The following is an 18,056-nucleotide window of genomic DNA, read 5'->3' as shown; positions in this document are numbered from 1 at the left end:
AAGGAAAAAACTTAGTTTTAGCAGTTTAATATTAACAAATGAAAGTTTGGGAGAAGAAAATGCTCTTACAGAGCAGATGCCTTCTTAGACTTTCCATATTTTTTTTTGTTTTGATGGTCACAGAAAACTAGATCCTAAGAAAATTATTTAAATGCAACCTTTTCAAACTCATTTAGGGCATTATTTCCTCTTAGTAATAAAGGAATTTTATGTGTTGTGTGGTGGACTATTACCTATTACATGCTTACTTTATAAAGAATATGATGATATGGATGTTAAGATGTAAGAAATGATTGGAAATGAAAGCAGACAAAGGCGAGTAAATACTCTTGAAATTATGCCTGATTCATTACTGCTTTGTTCCATTTTTTTTTTTTTATTTATTTCCATAATGTAAATCCATGAAATTACACCAGTGTAAAGCAGGAGGAATCCTTAGGTGGCTTAGCTTACTCTCTGCTCTCAGCCACTATTATGTAAATGAAAAACAGTTTCCACTACAGAGGAAAGAGAGGGTGACAAGGCAGGATGTGATTATGGACATACACAGCTGTTGTTAATTTAAATTTTATTATATTTGATGGAAAGATAAAATCATGCATATAGACAAGTTAAAAAAGCAAGGATAATTTATGATGTTCTGCTATATGGTATTTTCATTGAACATTTCTGGTTAAATGCCACTTACTTTCAAGTTAGACCTACCTCTCTAACAAATTAATTTCCAAACAATTATACAATCATTCAGTAATTGGAGAAAAGAAATGCTTCAGGGAAAATACCTATACAAAGGCTCAATTGCAGCCTTTTAAATCTATTGTCAATTCAAATAATGCCTAGATTATAGAATTTGATATTTGTTTGAATGTTCTAAAGTCCTTTGTTTTGGGGCTTTATAATAATGAATGTTTTCCTGTAGTGCTCAGCACAGTGTGGAAATGGCTTATAGACCAAATTTTGCTTAGCTAGAAGCTCCTGTTGACTCAAATAAAAGCTGACTTGAGCATCGGGTTAAAAATTCCTGTTTGCAGCATGCATAAGAGAAGACAAGTGCCACCTGTTATTAGGTAAAAACACCGTTTAGTGTTTGGCTGACGCACTGCTGGTTTACATGTATGTATCCCTGTTGCTTGAGGAAGTAAAGGAGTTGTTGACTGAATCTAATGAGCATGGGAAGCTTCTCAATCTGAAAGCATTAAGCATTTCCTCCCTCCCTCCCTCCCTCCCTCCCTCCCTCCCTTCCTCTCTCCCTCCCTTCCTTCCTTCCTTCCTTCCTTCCTTCCTTCCGTCCTTCCTTCCTTCCTTCCTTCCTTCCTTCCTTCCTTCCTTCCTTCCTTCCCTCCCTCCCTCCCTCCCTCCTCCCTCCCTCCCTCCCTTCCTTCCTTCCTTCCTTCCTTCCTTCCTTCCTTCCTTCCTTCCTTCCCTCTTCCTCACTCCCTCCCTCCAACTCTCCCCCCCTCCCTCCCTCCCTCCCTTCCTTCCTTCCTTGCGTCCTTCCTTCCTTCTCTATTCCTTTTTATTTTTGCTGAAGTTACACTATGAATTCCCAGACAGGAAAATTTCCACCTGATGCACTCCAAGCCACAGATTCTTGCACATTCCTTCAGCAAGCACATTTATTACTCAATTACTGGCAGGATCAGTTTTAAAATACATCCACTGATACTGCAGTTCTAAAAACATGCCTAATACGTCTTTAAGACAAATGCTTAAGGCATTTTGTTTCCTTTAAGAGTATATTTGGTCCAGTTTGCTGTTTTCATCTTTTTATTGTAAACCATGTCCTGAAATGGTGTGCAGCCTTTCTGAGTGTCAATTAAATGAATTCTGGACTCTGAATTCTGAAAGCAGAAATCTTACTTAGGCTATTGTAGTTTTGGTGGTGTAAGAAGTAGGTGTTATAGAAATGCTTCAAGATTCAGCTCAGTATTTATGGGGAGATTATTTTATTGTTTCTCTTTTCCATACAGGTTTATTGTGGATTTCTGTTTCATATGTAAATCCCTAAAATGCACTTTACAACACTGATCTAAGCTTTATAGGGTATCTTTTTGTGACTGGTAGAGCCTAACTGGATCTAAAAATAATAATATCCAATTTTATGGTACTGATGTTGATACTTCTTTTAAAATAATCATGGAATTCAAAGAAAATCCATACCCAGTATGTTTTTCCCAATACCAGTTGTTTGAAAAATGAAATATGATTGATTTTATTTTGAATAGTGCCATTCTGGAATGTTACAACATTCTTTTGTTCTAACTTCTTTTTAATTTTCTCCAGAGATCAAAAATAGCAGTGTATGAAAAGATGTGGACCTACATGAAATCAGCTGAGCCATCAGTGTTCACTAGGACTACTGCAGAGGGAGTAGCTCGTGTCCGCAAATCCAAGGGCAAGTTTGCCTTCCTGCTGGAGTCCACCATGAACGAATACATTGAGCAACGAAAGCCATGTGACACCATGAAAGTGGGAGGAAATCTGGATTCGAAAGGCTATGGCGTAGCCACACCGAAGGGTTCTCCATTAAGGTGGGTGGAATAGTATAACAATATAAAATGTGTTGTTATAGTATTCCACCTTCCCTGATGTCCCTGATATAGCTCTTTTTGTTTTGTGTGTGAACATGGTATGTTACTTTTCTTTTCTTCCATTTCATATTTTTTTGATCAACAAAGGTAACCAATTCTAATTGCAATATGGATTTAGCAGCTATAGTTGGCATCTATTTTAAGGCCATATAAAAACCAAACTGGTTGAACACTAGCTACTTGAAGTCAGCCTCTATAGAATTAACATCAGCTATAATATTTCATCAGCTTTTTTCACCAAATTCAACCCTTTATAGCAGTATTATGCCTTCATTATCTGCATCAGTATTTGCATCAATAATATGCGTACATTTTATGTTTTGTTTATTGATCTTGGCTGCTAATTTCTGAATAAGAAGCTGCTTGTAACATCTCTTTTCAAATGTCATTACTTGGAGGCAATTAGTCCTTCATTAAAGCAACATCATTAAAGTACTTTTTGTAAAGCACCTTCTTATTTAGTAAAAAAAAAAAAAGGTTGTGTTTATAGCATTATGCATTTCAGTACTGCCTTCAAACTCACCAGTATTTTCTTTATCATGATATCAGATGCATTCAGTCAAGTAGAGTTTTTGATTCACAGGCAAAACATCATTTACTTTTCATTCATATTGTCAGGAAGACAGAAGTGAAGGTACTTGTTCCATGTTAAAATTGGCAGTATTTACCACTGTGTTGTCTTTAATGTTTAAGGCAAACAAATCTTGCCTCTTTCCTCTGGTAGACTTGCCAATTTTCTTCAAAGCAAATGAGCAACTAACAGACAACCGATGAAGTGTGTCTCATGGAGTCTTAGAGCAATAGGGCACATGGAGGTAGGGGAGAGGGAATGGCAGTGGAACAACCAGTACCCTGCTTCTCAAATTTTGTTCTCATCATTAAGGACTACAGCAGACATTCTGATGAATTAGATTCACAAGGGAGACGAAGTGAGTTGAAGGGAAGAGTTGCAAATGCAGGGAGCCATAGTTCTTTGCAGGAAATAACTAAAGAGGTGTCTACATCCATGACCGCAGAGGAGATCTCATTACCACTATAGAAATAACTAGGCTCACTCTTAGTTCACCAGTTTAACCTGTTCATGACATGAGAAACATCAGTAGCCTTAGCTGTATTACATGGGTAGGAATAGGAGTATCATCATAATCATTTTCATCTGCAGCAAAAGTTGTTTCAGTGATTGAATATGAGTATTTGGTCCTTAACATTCATTACCTCTCAGATTTAAAAACTGCTGCCTTCACCACTGAATAAAGTAGTAAGAAAACATAAGGAGGTGAGAGAGGGAAAATGACAACAATATATTAATTAGAAAAAAAACATGCCCAGAGCTCAAAGGGTTGTTAAAGGTAGAAGGCAACAGATAATACGTGAGGCTGATCTATTGCCTGCGTATATTATCAAAACACTTGGTTTTTTGTTTTATATTTCTTATAGATTGCTATCTCCTTCTTGGTGTGTCAGACGTCTAGAAATGGTAGGCAGCATTGCAGTTTACAGGAGCTGCTTTCCTGTAGTAAGGAAATGCCCATTGCTGACCTCATGTTGTACTTTGTCATAGCTAGGGCAAACCTCTTTAGGAATATCTTTAGATACTGTCATATATATCCTAGCAATGGGCTGTTTGCTCTAAGCATGCATTGTGGTGGTTTTTAGTCCCTCTACCTTTTTCTGCAGAGAACCATCAAGAGACAGACTGTTATAACGAACACTAGTAGCCAGTGGAAGTTGGTTTGTGTCAAATTTGGGCTTATTTCAGGTTTGGTCAGTTGGCTACAGAAAAATATCTAGCAGTAATGGGGATGAGATATAAAGGAGTTAGAAGGAAGAGGGTCCAGTAAGAACACAGGGGAAAAGCACAACCATGACTGTAAGGATCAAGTGTGAAATCCTGGTTCCAGCCCAGCTAAAGACCAAGCTCCTGTATGTTTCAGTGAAGCCACAGTTTGGTCTAACTGGGGGTCAGCAATTGTCATTAGGGTGATGTGACCAAAAGCATTTAGTTTTTCACATCCTACCTTCAAATGTGTTTCAAATGGAGGAATAGGGGAATCCTACCCAACCTGAAAACTGGACCAAACCTTCTTCCAAGCTGTCTCGACTGGCTGTCTGTGTCCATGCCTTTCCTGAGCCTTTCTTTCACATGTGCTAATCTCCTTGTTCTCCTGCTGTACCCCATTCCCTCTCCAGACCCAGTGACAAACCTCAGGCAACACATCAGTGCCATTAAAAACATTAAGCAACACACTTAATGTTCTGTACAAAAGGAAAGAACAAGCAATACTTCACATCCATACCACCTCTTCCACGTATGTCTATAGACAGTAGTGCTTTATGAAGAGGGAAAAAGCTTTCTACCCCTGTGAAAAGACTCAGGTGTAAATTTTAACTGCATGCTTCAGTATTTTCTGAACTGTTTGAAACTGTAGAATATGATGGTTTTGCTGTTTTGACTGAATCCCATGTGGTTGTGTTTCTGTTACTGATCAGATGACTTACATAACTGCTGCCTGCACAAATAATTGCAAATATTGAACATGCAGTTTGAAATTCATGAAGGGCAGACGAGCTAAGCTCATTACATAAATTAGTCAAAAGACATAATTTGCTATGGGAGTTGTAAATTCTGTTTTTTATTTAATAATCATAATTTCCTACTTGAGTTATGTGTAGAGCACAAATTACTTGATGTAGCTCACAAATAATTGCAAGTAGCATATAAATGTTAAACGTTCAAGCTATTCTTGGGCTGTTCAGGACTAGGGAAAAATATAATTTCTTTCAGATGAATTATTCATATTAAATTATTCTCTAAACTGTTTGAGCACCTATTTTACTAGAGATATTTTAGTCGCAACCCTTCTCCTACTTACAATGATTATAAATCAGGAATTTTTCACTGAAAACGTAGTAACAGCTGCATAAAAATGTGAAAGTATGAAGAACCAGGCCATATATTTTCACCTGTCTAATACTGTCAGAAAGTGGAGTAATCTAAATCAGGCTTCATCTTGTAGCATAGGACTAGTGATAGTTCCCTGCCATCAAATCACCAGGCTCATGTTCATTACAGAGCACATGCTCATCACTTGGCTCATACAGATGAAATCCACCTGTCAGAGCGATCCAGGGACTGGTCTCTCTGTTGCTCATGACCCTACATGAGCAGGGTAGTGGATTTTAATTTGAAACTCTTCTTTACTGGGTTCCATGCTACACTCCTGCAGTGTTCAACCAGTACCTATTGGCTAATTGGAATTATTTATTCTCAGTGCTGTTGCAGTATCAGGATTCATGCATATCACTGGATGGAGGAGAATGGGAAATGCCTGATGTGTGTTTCTTTTATGCCCACTGGGCCGTACCACATTACACATCATGTGTGTCTCCTTCCTTCCTTCCTTTTCAGTGGTATTCATTTCTATATAATGTGTAAAAGACTTAACATATTTAGGAAGGAATTTGGGATTGAGAGCAAAGGCTCTCATCACAACAAAGATTGAGTTTCTCTCATGGCACTACCCAGCTGTCCTTACTGTTTCCTTCTCCTGCCACGGTAGGTATCCTTCCAAAACTACTGTGTAGTAATCAGTGTGAATTAATGAGTTTCTTTCTTCAAAGGTGGTGTTTTCAAAGATGGTTAAGAGAGTGTTGCCTGTCTACTTAGCAAGACCTTCCTTTGTAAATGTGTTATCATTAGAAGACGTTGTTGTGGCCAGACTTCTGGCCATTGTGGAGCATCCCTGGCTCATCTGCCTTGCCACTTGCAGTGATCTGTGTTTCTAGAGGGCAACACCTGGAGATCTTCCGCTACACAAATCCCGTGCCTTGCATGCCTCAGCTTTCCTGTTGTAGACATGCAGGCATCATAAACAAGTTTGAATAGTGATAAACGTGGAAGAGTTGTCTAAGAGGTAATGAAAAAGGAACTAGGGCCAGTATTGTCTCAAAGGTACACTAAAAGCTTTTTCTACTTTTTGTTTCTTGAAGTTGGTTGAAACAAAGGTGAATGACAGGTTGAGCTAAACAAGAATTTGTCATCATTGTTTCTGTGACTGTTTTAGCTAAGGGAATTTGGCTGTCCTGTCCTGCAGCTGATGGTGTGCAGTATGGATGAGTGAAACCTGTTCAGGTCATGAGTGCCTGGTGAGATGCTTTGAGTCCAGTGAGAGATTCATCATGGTTGTTCACCAAACTGATGAAATCCAGGGCTATATTAAGTTCCTTCTCTTGCAGTTATGGTTAATGTTTACAGATATGAATCTGGTATTTGATGTTTCCTTATTCAAGTCTCTGTTCTTTTTATATAAAAAAAGAAATAACTTCATTTTGACTTTAGGAGGAATCCTTTATGTTCTAGAGAGTAAGGCAAAAAGGTCCGTGTAGTGATATCTGCTGGTTCTTTGTAGTGTGACAGCTGATGATGTGAACTGTGTCTTTACACTGACTAGGGTGCCAGTTCATTATCCATTCTTTGCTGTGTTTATATTAACACAAGGTGGGAAATGCAGGAAGTGCATCAGTGAAGCAGGTGATGCAGATATAATTTTCTGATCATTCTAGCAACTAGTTGTGAAGTGCAAATAACAACATGAGTGAAGCTATGGATTTTAATTTCTACCACTTGAAAGGGAGCAATGCCCTGGAGAGTGTTTGAGGTGCAAAAGGCATCCCTGCAGTGCCTCATCAACATTGTATAGATTCTTCTGTTTTGTATAAGTGTACAGTACCTCAAAGAGGTTTACCCTAGAAGTGAGGGATCTGTGGTGCAGGGAACCTCATAATGAGATGTGTGAATTTATATGAATAAGTTAAAGATCTGTTATGAAGGGAATCGTTTGTGCAAGGGCTTTATAAACTGCCATCTTGACCTCAGTGACTTCATCTAGTGCTTGTATTCCTGAGGCAAATATATAAAATGCCATTCTTTCACTGCCTTGTTTCAGTGGTACTGCAGCTGACAGTGTTACCTTTGCTTTTCAGGGATATATCCACTATGGTCCGTTACTTAGAAATGTAGTGCTGCAGGAAAACTTACTTTGGTAACGCATACAAAATTTTGGCAGACCTTACATAGGATGGAATATTCCCTAATCTTTTTTGGATGTGTTTTTCATTGTCCTAAAACAAACTTGGAAAAAATAAGGGTAAAATCTGATAGCAGAAGTTCTTCCAATGGGACAATTAAACTTTTAATCAAGTTCTTTCGTTGTTGGTTTTGGAGACCAGATTATAAGGAGCTTATTGTGGAAGGAATTCCCAGATCATTATTCACTGTCAAAACTCTTTACGGTGAACTTAATATATTATTCCGATATATACTCCAGTTTATTTTTACCCTTGTTTTGTAGATTGATGAGTTTATAATTCACAACAGGCTCTGTTGGAAAAGAATCAGAGTCATTACACAGTAGTAACCTATAAGGATAGATATAATGGAGGGTAGATTATCTAAGGATAGATAAAAATGCTTCCTCCAAAATCTCTTGCATTCTCTGATTTCTTATGACTTTTATAAGATTGGATTTGTGTGTACACAGAATGGGTATGATATTCACAAATGCCCTCTGAGTAGAAGGAAGACTAGGAAAAAAATGTTTGAGCTGACCATGCAAATTTATTTACTACAGAGGACTTCTTCACTAGTGTTTTTCAAAGATTTTGTTTTATGGAAATCCATAAATGTTTGCAAAAATAGACTTTTTCTAATGAGTGAAGCTTCCTTACGCAAGTTATGTTGTATCATAAATCAAGCATTTCCCCAGACCACTCTTCAGTGTACCCTATGTTATTCAGTTTTCAAGGGACTTCATAGATTTTTTAATTTTTAATCAATATCATTGATATAGCTATTCTAGTTTGTGGTGTTTCTATGCATCTGGGCTGTATTTTTTATTCAGTGGTAGTTCCTGTTCTAGAAAGGTATAGAAATAGGGAAAGTTGATGTACCCTTGTGTCACCATGCTGAGGTCTGTTCCCTACGTGATTTTAAGCATTGCCTGGCAATTCAGAGAGAAGAATGGGTATTTCCTCTGCTGGCTAGCTGTCTTCCAGCTGGCACACTGTCATCCAAAGACCTCCCCAGATCATTCTGGAGACAAGTGACCTTCACAGTGAAGAGGGGTGCAGAGGAAGTAGGTTCAATTTTTGTCATGTTTCTTGTCTCCGGCAATAACAGCCGGTCTTGCCCATTGTAAGGTGTTACGCGCAAAGGCAATTGTTCCAACAAAGCACTGTGAGAGCTAGAAACTGCTATTATTTATGTTTGATGTAGAGGAGATATAGAGACAACTGGCAAATAATGGATAAAAAAATGAGTGATGTGAAATTGCTGAGTTTGACCTCTATTCTTTTCAGACAAGGAACAGTGGAGAAGAAAAGAAATCCCTGCATAGATACAGGGTGGTTTGTTGATATTTATAAGAACAGGATTTTAGTCATGAGTTTCACTTACCAAGATTTTACAAGGTCATTTCTTTCTGTGATACAAAATTATTTGAAAACTAAAATGTGATCTATAACATTTTATGCTTTTTGTAAACACTATCCTGTTTGATGGTATAGATCATATTGTATGACTTTGCATAATATTCTTCCTTTTGCTGTAGGCATAACAAGGCTTGAATTACCACCCCATTACCCATTCAGTATCGGAGCTTGGAGCTTAGATATTTCTCAAGCAGGTCAGATCCTTCAGAGCTTGTTAGGTTTCCTGTCAAGTAAAAATAACATTTACTAGGTAAAAAGGCAGAGAGTGTGCTACCGCTTAGCAAGGAATGTAAAAGTCAGGGGTCAAAAGATCAGTGAAGAGAAAGCCTGGCAATGAATGTTTGCAAGTTGTTCTTTCAGCTGAGCCTGAGAGGCATACATAGTTTCAGTTACCTGGATTATTTCTGTCTAAAACTGGAACATCTATTTTAAAACAAAAAGACAGACATGAGAACAGAGACCAGAATGCTAGCTTGCTTGGTTCCCTAGTGATGCCTATTGGATAAATTTTATAATTCTAATCAAGATTAAGGATCTTCCCTATCAAAATTGCAATAAAAAAGGAGAAAAATTTGATGGTGTCTAATGATTGCCATTGCAAGATATATTTGAGCAAAATCTACTTGGAGGAGTTTTGCTCTTTCTTGCAGCTTTTATATATGAAGGCAGGAAATTGCAATAATCCTAACTTAAGTCAGTAAATTGCAGTGAAGAGCATTGCTATGGAGAGAGTTTCTGATATTTTTGTCTTTAGAAGAAAACAACTCATTAGTGTCCGTTAGTGTCCACTGGATTTCGTAGAATCATCAAATCATAGAACGGTTTGGGTTGGAAGAGACCTTAAATATCACCTAGTTCCAAACCCCTGCCACAGGATTTCAGCACTAGACCAGGTTGAATTTTACCATCCTGGCAAAAAAATCCCCATATCAGTATATCTTTCAAATACTTTTGAGAGTCATCTTTGAGTTACCTTGCCCCACAGAGCCTATTTCTTCATTGCTACTTGCAGGAAGTTTCTATCCTCAGACTTTAGGGGGGAAATCATAACTGAACAAAGCTCTTCATGGTCTGGAGAAGAGAGCATGTCACAGAAATTTGTTTGTTGCCGTTTCTCTGTTCCTACACTACAAAAGACATTAGGAGCAACTGATGGAAGGCAAAGCTCCTCCAAGAAGCTCAGCCCCCATTTTGGTCACACAGCCTCATTCTGGTACCTCTCTGCTAATATCATCCTGCTCCTTACTCCAGAGCAGGTCCCAAGATTTTAGTGAAAATGTTTGCAAAATGGAGCTGCTTCTGAACAGGAGTGAAAGGACAAAGCATGGAAACAGCAGCAAAACTATTGCCTAGAAAGGTATTTTTTTACCTAAACATTGTAATGGCAACAGGTTCTTTTAAATTGGCAATATAATCAGTATAAAAGGTGAAACTACCATTCTGTCTCTTCAGCTTTAGCACTGGTGCATCAACAGCATGATGCACTTTTTTTTATTTGTGTTCCTTTTTTACAGACTTTTATAAAAGAGCTTTGTCCTTCTGATATTTAGTGATTACTAAAGGTGAAATTTCTGTGCTGTCATACGGAATCATTGCTTTGGCCAGTCCATGATAGTCAGCACCAGAACATGTTTTATAATGGTCTCATTTTTTTACAGTCAGAAAGAAATCAAAGCATCAAAAAAATCACAGTTTTTTTGTTTGTCTTTTTCAGGAATATTTGAATGCAAACAGAGTAGTTGCTTCACGATATCAGCTCTGTCCAAATGAAATTTGTCAGGCTGTTCCCTTCTCTGTCAGACAAAAAAGGGCATATATTTAAGGATAAACAATGAACTTCCCTAAAATTATCAGTGATGACCAGAATGTCTCAGAAATACTTGATACCATTGCTGTGCACATGTGTTACTGACTTTCTGGACCTTTGCCAAGGTTTGATAAGCATTAATCCCCAGAGTAAGCCAGTGGGATACAAAAGGGTTATCATTGTTTCCAGTCTATAGGTCCTCTGAGGAACAAACTCTGCTTCTTGGCACTTCAGAAATAAATTTCTCCTGCCCTTTTCCCTGCCATTTCCTCAATCCCTCATAAAGCAGCTCAGCAGAGGGCAAGTTGCAGCCCATTATATTTTAACAATGCAGCTCATTATTATTTCTCTCTTTTCTTTTCATTACAACCCTGTGGCTGTTTAGGTGTCAATTCCCAGGAAACTGCCAGAGTTCAGAATCTGTATTCATCAAAGGTACAAACCAGCTTCCCTTTGAAGTTGATGGTACAGTTCCCGCCAAGTAAAAGGCCTATCCTACTAAGATAATAATTGTCCAGGTAAACTGTAGGTAGACTAAAGCAAGGGAGCAGGCCACTGAAAGGCATCTCAGCAGCTCATAACAATACCTCTCTGTGGAACTGACATTTGGGAAACAAATAGCACCTGAAAAACAGTTTGGGATTAATCTGTGTGATAGTTGCAAACCTGCCTACTTCCAATTGTCAGCAAGTACAGGATAGACTCCCAAGAGATGCAAAGTCACCATTTAGTTTTTATGCAGCCTTGGCCATTGTGGAAATCCCAAACCAAAAGTAAGGAAAAAAGTTTATTTCCTTTCTCCTTGCTCATTTGAGCTGAGAACAGACTGGCACACTGCAATGGAGTAGACATTATGGAGGGAGTGAACAACCCAGAATAAAAGGTGAAAAGATGTTGCCAATAAAAAAAAGGCAGAAAACAAGATTCAGGACATTTAATAATATAATTTAAGCTACTCTTTGTCTTGGCACAACATCTCTTGGCAAAAATCGCATTCCCAGCATTGGCAAGATGTTCCCAAAGTGTGTGTGTTCCAGATAAAAAATGGCCATCTGTGCACTGGACAGTACAAGTTTAAAAGATTTCATGGTAACATGGTGATTTGTGGTTGATGAGTAATTATTTCTCTCAACTGGTCTACCTTGTGTGTGGAGGAAGTATAGTCAAAACTACTGCTCTTTTTCTCAACTATATCTAAACATCTTTTGCTGAAGTGCCTTACTCCTATTTTGTTCCTTCCTTCCTCTGCTTCCCATTCAAATTAAGTCACGGCTTAAGAGCTTAAATCAAAGCTGAAAAAGGATTTAGCTCCTATTTAACTATATATTTTAGCAAATCACATGATAATGAACAGTGCTGTGTGCTCTTTTGCTGAGTGATTCTCTTTTGGCAGGATTGGCAGATTTCTGTAGTCAAAGTTTGACTACAATTTTCCCTGACCTTTTTTAAAGCTAAATGTCAACTGAATGAACATGGTCCGAGCTTGACCTGATACAGAGACCTTTTTTATTGCTCCACTTCAGTTATTTCTTTCTACTCTAAAAGAACGCATAAAAAGAATTAACTGCCTCCAGCACCCAGAGAAGATAGAGCTTTTTTTTTTCACCCCCCTTCCCCAGGGACAGGAATAGCATCTTTGTGCAAGAAGATCCAGATACCTTGCATTTTCCATTAATAGCAGCAGGGGTGAATGAGGCCTGCAGGTGAAAGCAACCCCAACATCTGGAAGCCCATCTGTTACCTCCAGAATAGTCTTTCTCTGTACATAATCACACATAAGACTCATTCCAATCTGTTGTTTATATGAGTCCATTTAGTACAACCAAAATTTGCAGTTGTGTCTGAAGAGAGGTGTTTACATCAAGAATGAGACCTTTGGCTTCCTTGATATGAATGTAGACACCTGATTTTATGCACAGCAATGTGGAAATGCTTTATATAGCATTTTACACTGTGTCATTTGTGTGATACAGATCTACTTTGGAACTTAAAACTCTGAGTCTACAGAAAAACTCATTGGACTTGATTGGAAATCTGTGAGGAATTAGAGACTATCTAGGTAAGTTAAGTCACCCAAATTTCAGATGCTTAAGTGCTAACATTGGTAGACAATTTTTCAGATTTTTACATTTTCAACAACAGCAACAACAAGAAAAGAAAAAAAAAAAATAATTTGAAGGTTTCCACCTTCAAATCACCATTTCCACCTTCCACCAGCTTTTTACTGGTTGCAACATAAAGCTTCAGGAGCCAGTTTGTAGACTAATGTTAATTTTTTATTGGTTTTTATTAAAAAGATTATGTCCTTGTACATGCAAAGCTGTGGGACTAGCCCACATTCAGTTGTTCTGCACTTTCTAATATCATCTCCTCAGGTTTTAATCAGTAATGAAGCTATTTTAATTATATTGTATACCTGCTAATGATATTTTTTTGTTTAAATCTACATGAACACTTGACAATTAGTTCTGGTTGTGCGTAATAAAAATAATGTGAAATTAGGCTATGAAAGTGTACTTGAAAGTGAACAGAAAGTCATCACAGTTTGTTGATGATTTAGGAACTTTTCCTATCACAGTTAAATACGCAGGCTGCTACTTTTGGCATCTCTTTTAGATAGTGGGCAATTATCCAAGGCAGTTTCCAATTAGAGGGCTTTTAGTTCATCCAATTTGTAGACCACAAGAGAAGATACTGTGGCATCAAATGAAATAATTGCAAACACTCAGACCACATCTAGAATACTGCATCCTTTTTTTTGGCTTCCTAATTGAAGAAAAACATCAATAAAATGAAGCAGTTTCGGTGGAAGGTGACCAAGAGGGAGCTGGAGAACCTGCCCTGTGAAGAGAGGCTGAGGGAGCTGGGCTTGTTCAGCCTGGAGCAGAGGTGGCTTTGGGAGAGCCTCCCCCGTGCCTGTGGGGAGGTCTTTGAGGAGATGGAGCCAGACTCTTCACAGCAGTGCAGGGTGGGAAGGTAGGAGACAGTAGGCATAAAGAAACAAAAGTTCAGACTGGGTGTAAGTAGAAACTTTTTCCCTTGACTGCCAGGGGATAGTCTGACAGTGACACTGGTGGTTCAGAGAAGTTTTTGTTACTAGCAGTGGCATGTGGGCATGTGTTCAGGACAACAGCAATTACATTATTCGGATTTCCATTGAACATCTATGAGTAATTTACATACCTTGTTTTATCTACAGCCTGGCTGCTTATATTGAAACATTAAAAGCATGAGTATTACTGTACTGATGTGACTCTGTTTGGTGTGAGTGGAATGAGTGCTGGCGTATTTGCATTTGCTGCTATGTACATGGCTGTACCGACGGTGGCAGCATCATATAGCTGGTTGCCAGAGGGAGTAGACTGCCCTTGACTGATAATTTCACCTGATCTTGGGCTGATGTTCAACTGGCTTCAGGGCATTTTAATTATCAGCACACTGGCTATTGGACTGACCATCTTGTCCGTTTGCTGGCACCATTTATGTTTGTCTCAGCCTATCAGATCTTCCTCATTAACTTCTGCGATAATATTCGGACAGAAAGTCCTAGGAACACTTCCAGCTAATCCTTATTTTGGCTGCTGACCAAATAAGGCTTTATATAACACAACTGTAATTGCTTCATTTGTACGGTATTGATCTGCCATTAGGCAAAACACAAGCCAGTATTTCACTAAGGCTTAAGTTATGCAGTATTATTTATTGTTTGAATTGCAGTTGCAGCTAGAACTCCCACCTGGGGAATGGGCCCCCTGTTTTTTCTCTCAGTCTCTACTTCTAATTAAAGTAATGAACTTCAAAGTGCTTGCATTATAATTAGACCAAAGCTTAAGAAACCATCTCATAGCAGGAATCTTTCAATTTATTGCCTTTCTTCTAATCCTTTATAAAAAAACATCAATATGGAGTTACAAAGAAGCATGCGGAGCCAGTCTTTTATGCCTCTTCTCAATCTAAGTTTAGGTCTGATAATAGTGTATCAGCTGTGTGGATCTTATGAAATCGTGGTCAGTTTCTGCCAACAGTAAAAATCAAGCATCCATCCTGATTTCTTAGTGTTGCAGATAGCTTTTGGCATAGTGGCCATGTTACATTAATAACTTTATGAACACTGATGTCAGTGAATGAATTCCCTCAGAAGCAAACTGACGTTTTGTCCTGTAATTTTCCCATGTAGAGTTGCTTTTCTTACTACAAAAAAAAAAAAGGATGAGCAGACTGCTTGTATTACAGCACTTTCAGTACCATACAGTATGCTGATGGTATTTGGCTTTGCAGTCATTTCATGCTTCATTCTCATTAAGGTGAGACTGGAGCTTAGTGACTGAAAAGTCTAACAAGACGGGCAAAAAAATATGGTGCTTATTGGAAACAGCACCTAAACTAGTGGGTTTGTCTATAAGATAAAAATATAGACATTCATAGAATCATAGAATCATAGAATTATAGAATAGTTTGGGTTGGTAGGATATTTAATACAATCTTCTGTAGTGAGCAGGGACATCTTCAAGTAGATCAGGTTGCTCAGAGCTCCATCCAAAATGACTTTGAGTGTTTCCAGGGATGCGGAATCTACAACCTCTCTGGGCAACCTCACTGTAAAAATGTCTTCCTTACATTTAGTCTAAATCTACCCTCTTCTAGTTTAAAACCATTACCCCTTGTCCTGTCACAACAGGCCCTGCTAAAACATCTTTCCCCATCTTTCTTATGAGGCCCCAGTAAGTACTGAAAGACCACAATAAGGTCTCCCCGGAGCCTTCTCTTCTTCAGACTGAACAACCCCAACTGCCTCATCCTGTATTCATAGGAGAGGAGCTCCATCCCTCTGATAATTTTTGTGGCCTTCCTCTGGATGCATTTCAACAGTTACATATCTTTCCTGTACTGAGGACTCCGGAGCTGGACACAGTACTCCAAATGGGATCTCATGAGAGCAGACTAGAGGGGGAGAATCACCTCCTTTGGTCTTCTGGCCATACTTCTTTTTATAAATTCAACTGGATTTGGCTACTTCATGAATTCCTGAGATCCCCAGTAGCAGTAAGTTCTTTTTTTTTCCCAGTTGCAGCTGCTGAGAATATGGCAGGAGGTATTTTTTCTCACTGTGGCTCTTGCCACAGATACCTATGTCTCTGTCACCCTTAGAGTGGTTAAATGCAATTCATTTTGTATGACTTTTCTCTAAGGACATCTCAGAAATATTATCTAGGATAGTGGACTTCTATCATCTTTTATGGACCATCTTAAGCTGACAGAAAGGTAGTTTGTGAAAACGGCATACAGAGATGCACAGTTGAGCATCTTTAGACGCTTGTAGAATTCACTCCGTTGCAACTCCTGGTGATTTTTTGCCATTTCTTAATCTTAAACTGACATTTTAAACTAATCAGTTGATGATAATGAAGTCTTGTTACTTACAAGAAAGAAAATAGAGGAACATACCATAAGGAGTAGAATAACAGGAGACCATGTCAAATATAGATCTTCTTACCCCTCTTATCATTATATGTTTTTAAATGGTGAGATTCAGCTTGGCATAAATGAAACATTGGAGAAGTCTGATAGTGAAATCTCTTCAAATACTGATAAATTTGAGCCAGTCTCCAAAAATGCCAGGTATGTTAAATACTGTATTAAGAACGTTCTTAGGTTTATTATATTAGCTGCCGGGCTACCTACTGAATAGAACATACATTTAGACATAGGGCTGGTTAGGAACCAGAAAACCTAATTTTTGCAGTGAGTCCAACAGGATATTTGGCTTTGCATGATTTGTAGTTAGAGATAGCAATGAGTCCTCACTGGTTTTGGAGATCATAGTAACATTTATTCTGGTGATAGGTGATTCAGCCTAGGATTCCTGTGGATAAAAGCTGTAAAATGCTCAGTCAAAGGTAACAATATTTCTCCCACTTCTAGGGCATGTTGAATGGAGTGAAAAATTAGTAGCTGCTGAAACAGCTGCCACCTGCTTTGTGCTGGAAGATACTGATGTATCAAGTAAAATGTCCCTCTGTGTAGGCTGTCTAGTAATCCATTGGTGATATCAAATGGATTGAGATGGATATAAAGAAGGAACAACTTTGTAAGTTATAAGGAACTGCACCCTCTTTCTATTCAGTAAGCACCGAATTGCATCCAAAAGAGATACATTTTTCCTAGCCTCATTTTGGGTGAAAATAGTCACTGCGGCATTTAGAAGCATAAACTTAAAATGCCTTACAAATACAGCTGAGTTAGTTATTACATAAAAGAAAATTTAAATCTACTGGCCAACATCAGTAATGATGAGTAATGTTTTCAATACTGTTAAAATCAAGTCATCCATTTGAAAAACAAATAGATCATTTGTGCAGACAGTAAAATGCAGTGTTTGGCTTTTTCTTGCGGATGGAGTGACATAAGGAGTCTCAAACAACATGTGCCTGGATAACATAACATAATTTTATTTAAAGAGACTTGTGCTAATGCAGTCTAGGTAGGAGAGGAGAGGAACAGCGTGAGACGTGATAGAGCTTCGCTGCTATGGGCCCCACCACAAGCTATTGCTCTCTGCCTTTCAAGCAGTGCAGATGTAACGCGGATGGAACCTCTGCTCGGCACTGAACCACATTCTATGCCCTGCCATGCAAACTATACCTTTCTGTGCCAATACTTCCATTTTCTCTCAGCTGAGGGTCCATAAATTCAGGAGTTATTGGAGAAGCAGGTGAAACAGCTTCCCAGCACCCTGCTGCAACAAAACCATGAGTTGACATCTGCTTCACCTACAGTGTAAAAAGGCAAAAGGCTTTCTGCCAGTCATGGCAGAGGTGAATCTTACCCCATTTGAAAGCGTTAGGTATTTTGGGAGCATGTATTTTAACAGGCACATTTTACATGTTTCAAATGTTCAAATATTACTGTTGAGTGCTTTCAGCAATATCAAACATACAAAACTAGTAAAGGACTCAGGATTCCTAATGTTTCTGAGGTGAGAGAGTTTCAGGGTAGTTGGCAGCACACTAAGCTTATCTTCAGAGCAATTCCTGCAGTGTGGACAGACACTGGTGCTCAGAAACATTTGAAAGATCCCAATGAAGCCTTTAAGATGTTTTTTAAGTTGCAGGTGTTGGACTGCAACAACCTATTCATGTAATTCTGCTTATGCTGCAGCATCAGGAAAA

General features: G+C 38.5%; 1 protein-coding gene across 9 annotated transcripts in view; it reads left to right on the top strand.

The window, feature by feature from the left end:
* GRIA4 (glutamate ionotropic receptor AMPA type subunit 4) overlaps window positions 1-18,056 on the top strand; it is a 217,457-nt gene that overhangs the window by 173,519 nt on the left and 25,882 nt on the right. For all 9 annotated transcript variants that reach the window (XR_009964150.1, XM_062615344.1, XM_062615338.1 and 6 more), the window contains exon 13: window positions 2,284-2,531. Coding sequence is in view for 8 of the 9 variants with exons in the window: in XM_062615344.1 (XP_062471328.1) it covers window positions 2,284-2,531 (248 nt within the window). In the remaining variant the exon portion in view is untranslated. The remainder of the gene's footprint in view (window positions 1-2,283; window positions 2,532-18,056) is intronic.

This window comes from Pezoporus occidentalis, unplaced genomic scaffold, assembly GCF_034315485.1.
Source record: "Pezoporus occidentalis ecotype Australia unplaced genomic scaffold, CSIRO_AGI_Poc_V1 ctg18, whole genome shotgun sequence".
Lineage (NCBI taxonomy): Eukaryota > Metazoa > Chordata > Aves > Psittaciformes > Psittacidae > Pezoporus > Pezoporus occidentalis.
The sequence above is the reverse complement of the archived record's forward strand: the minus strand, read 5'-3'. Positions and strand labels throughout refer to the sequence as shown.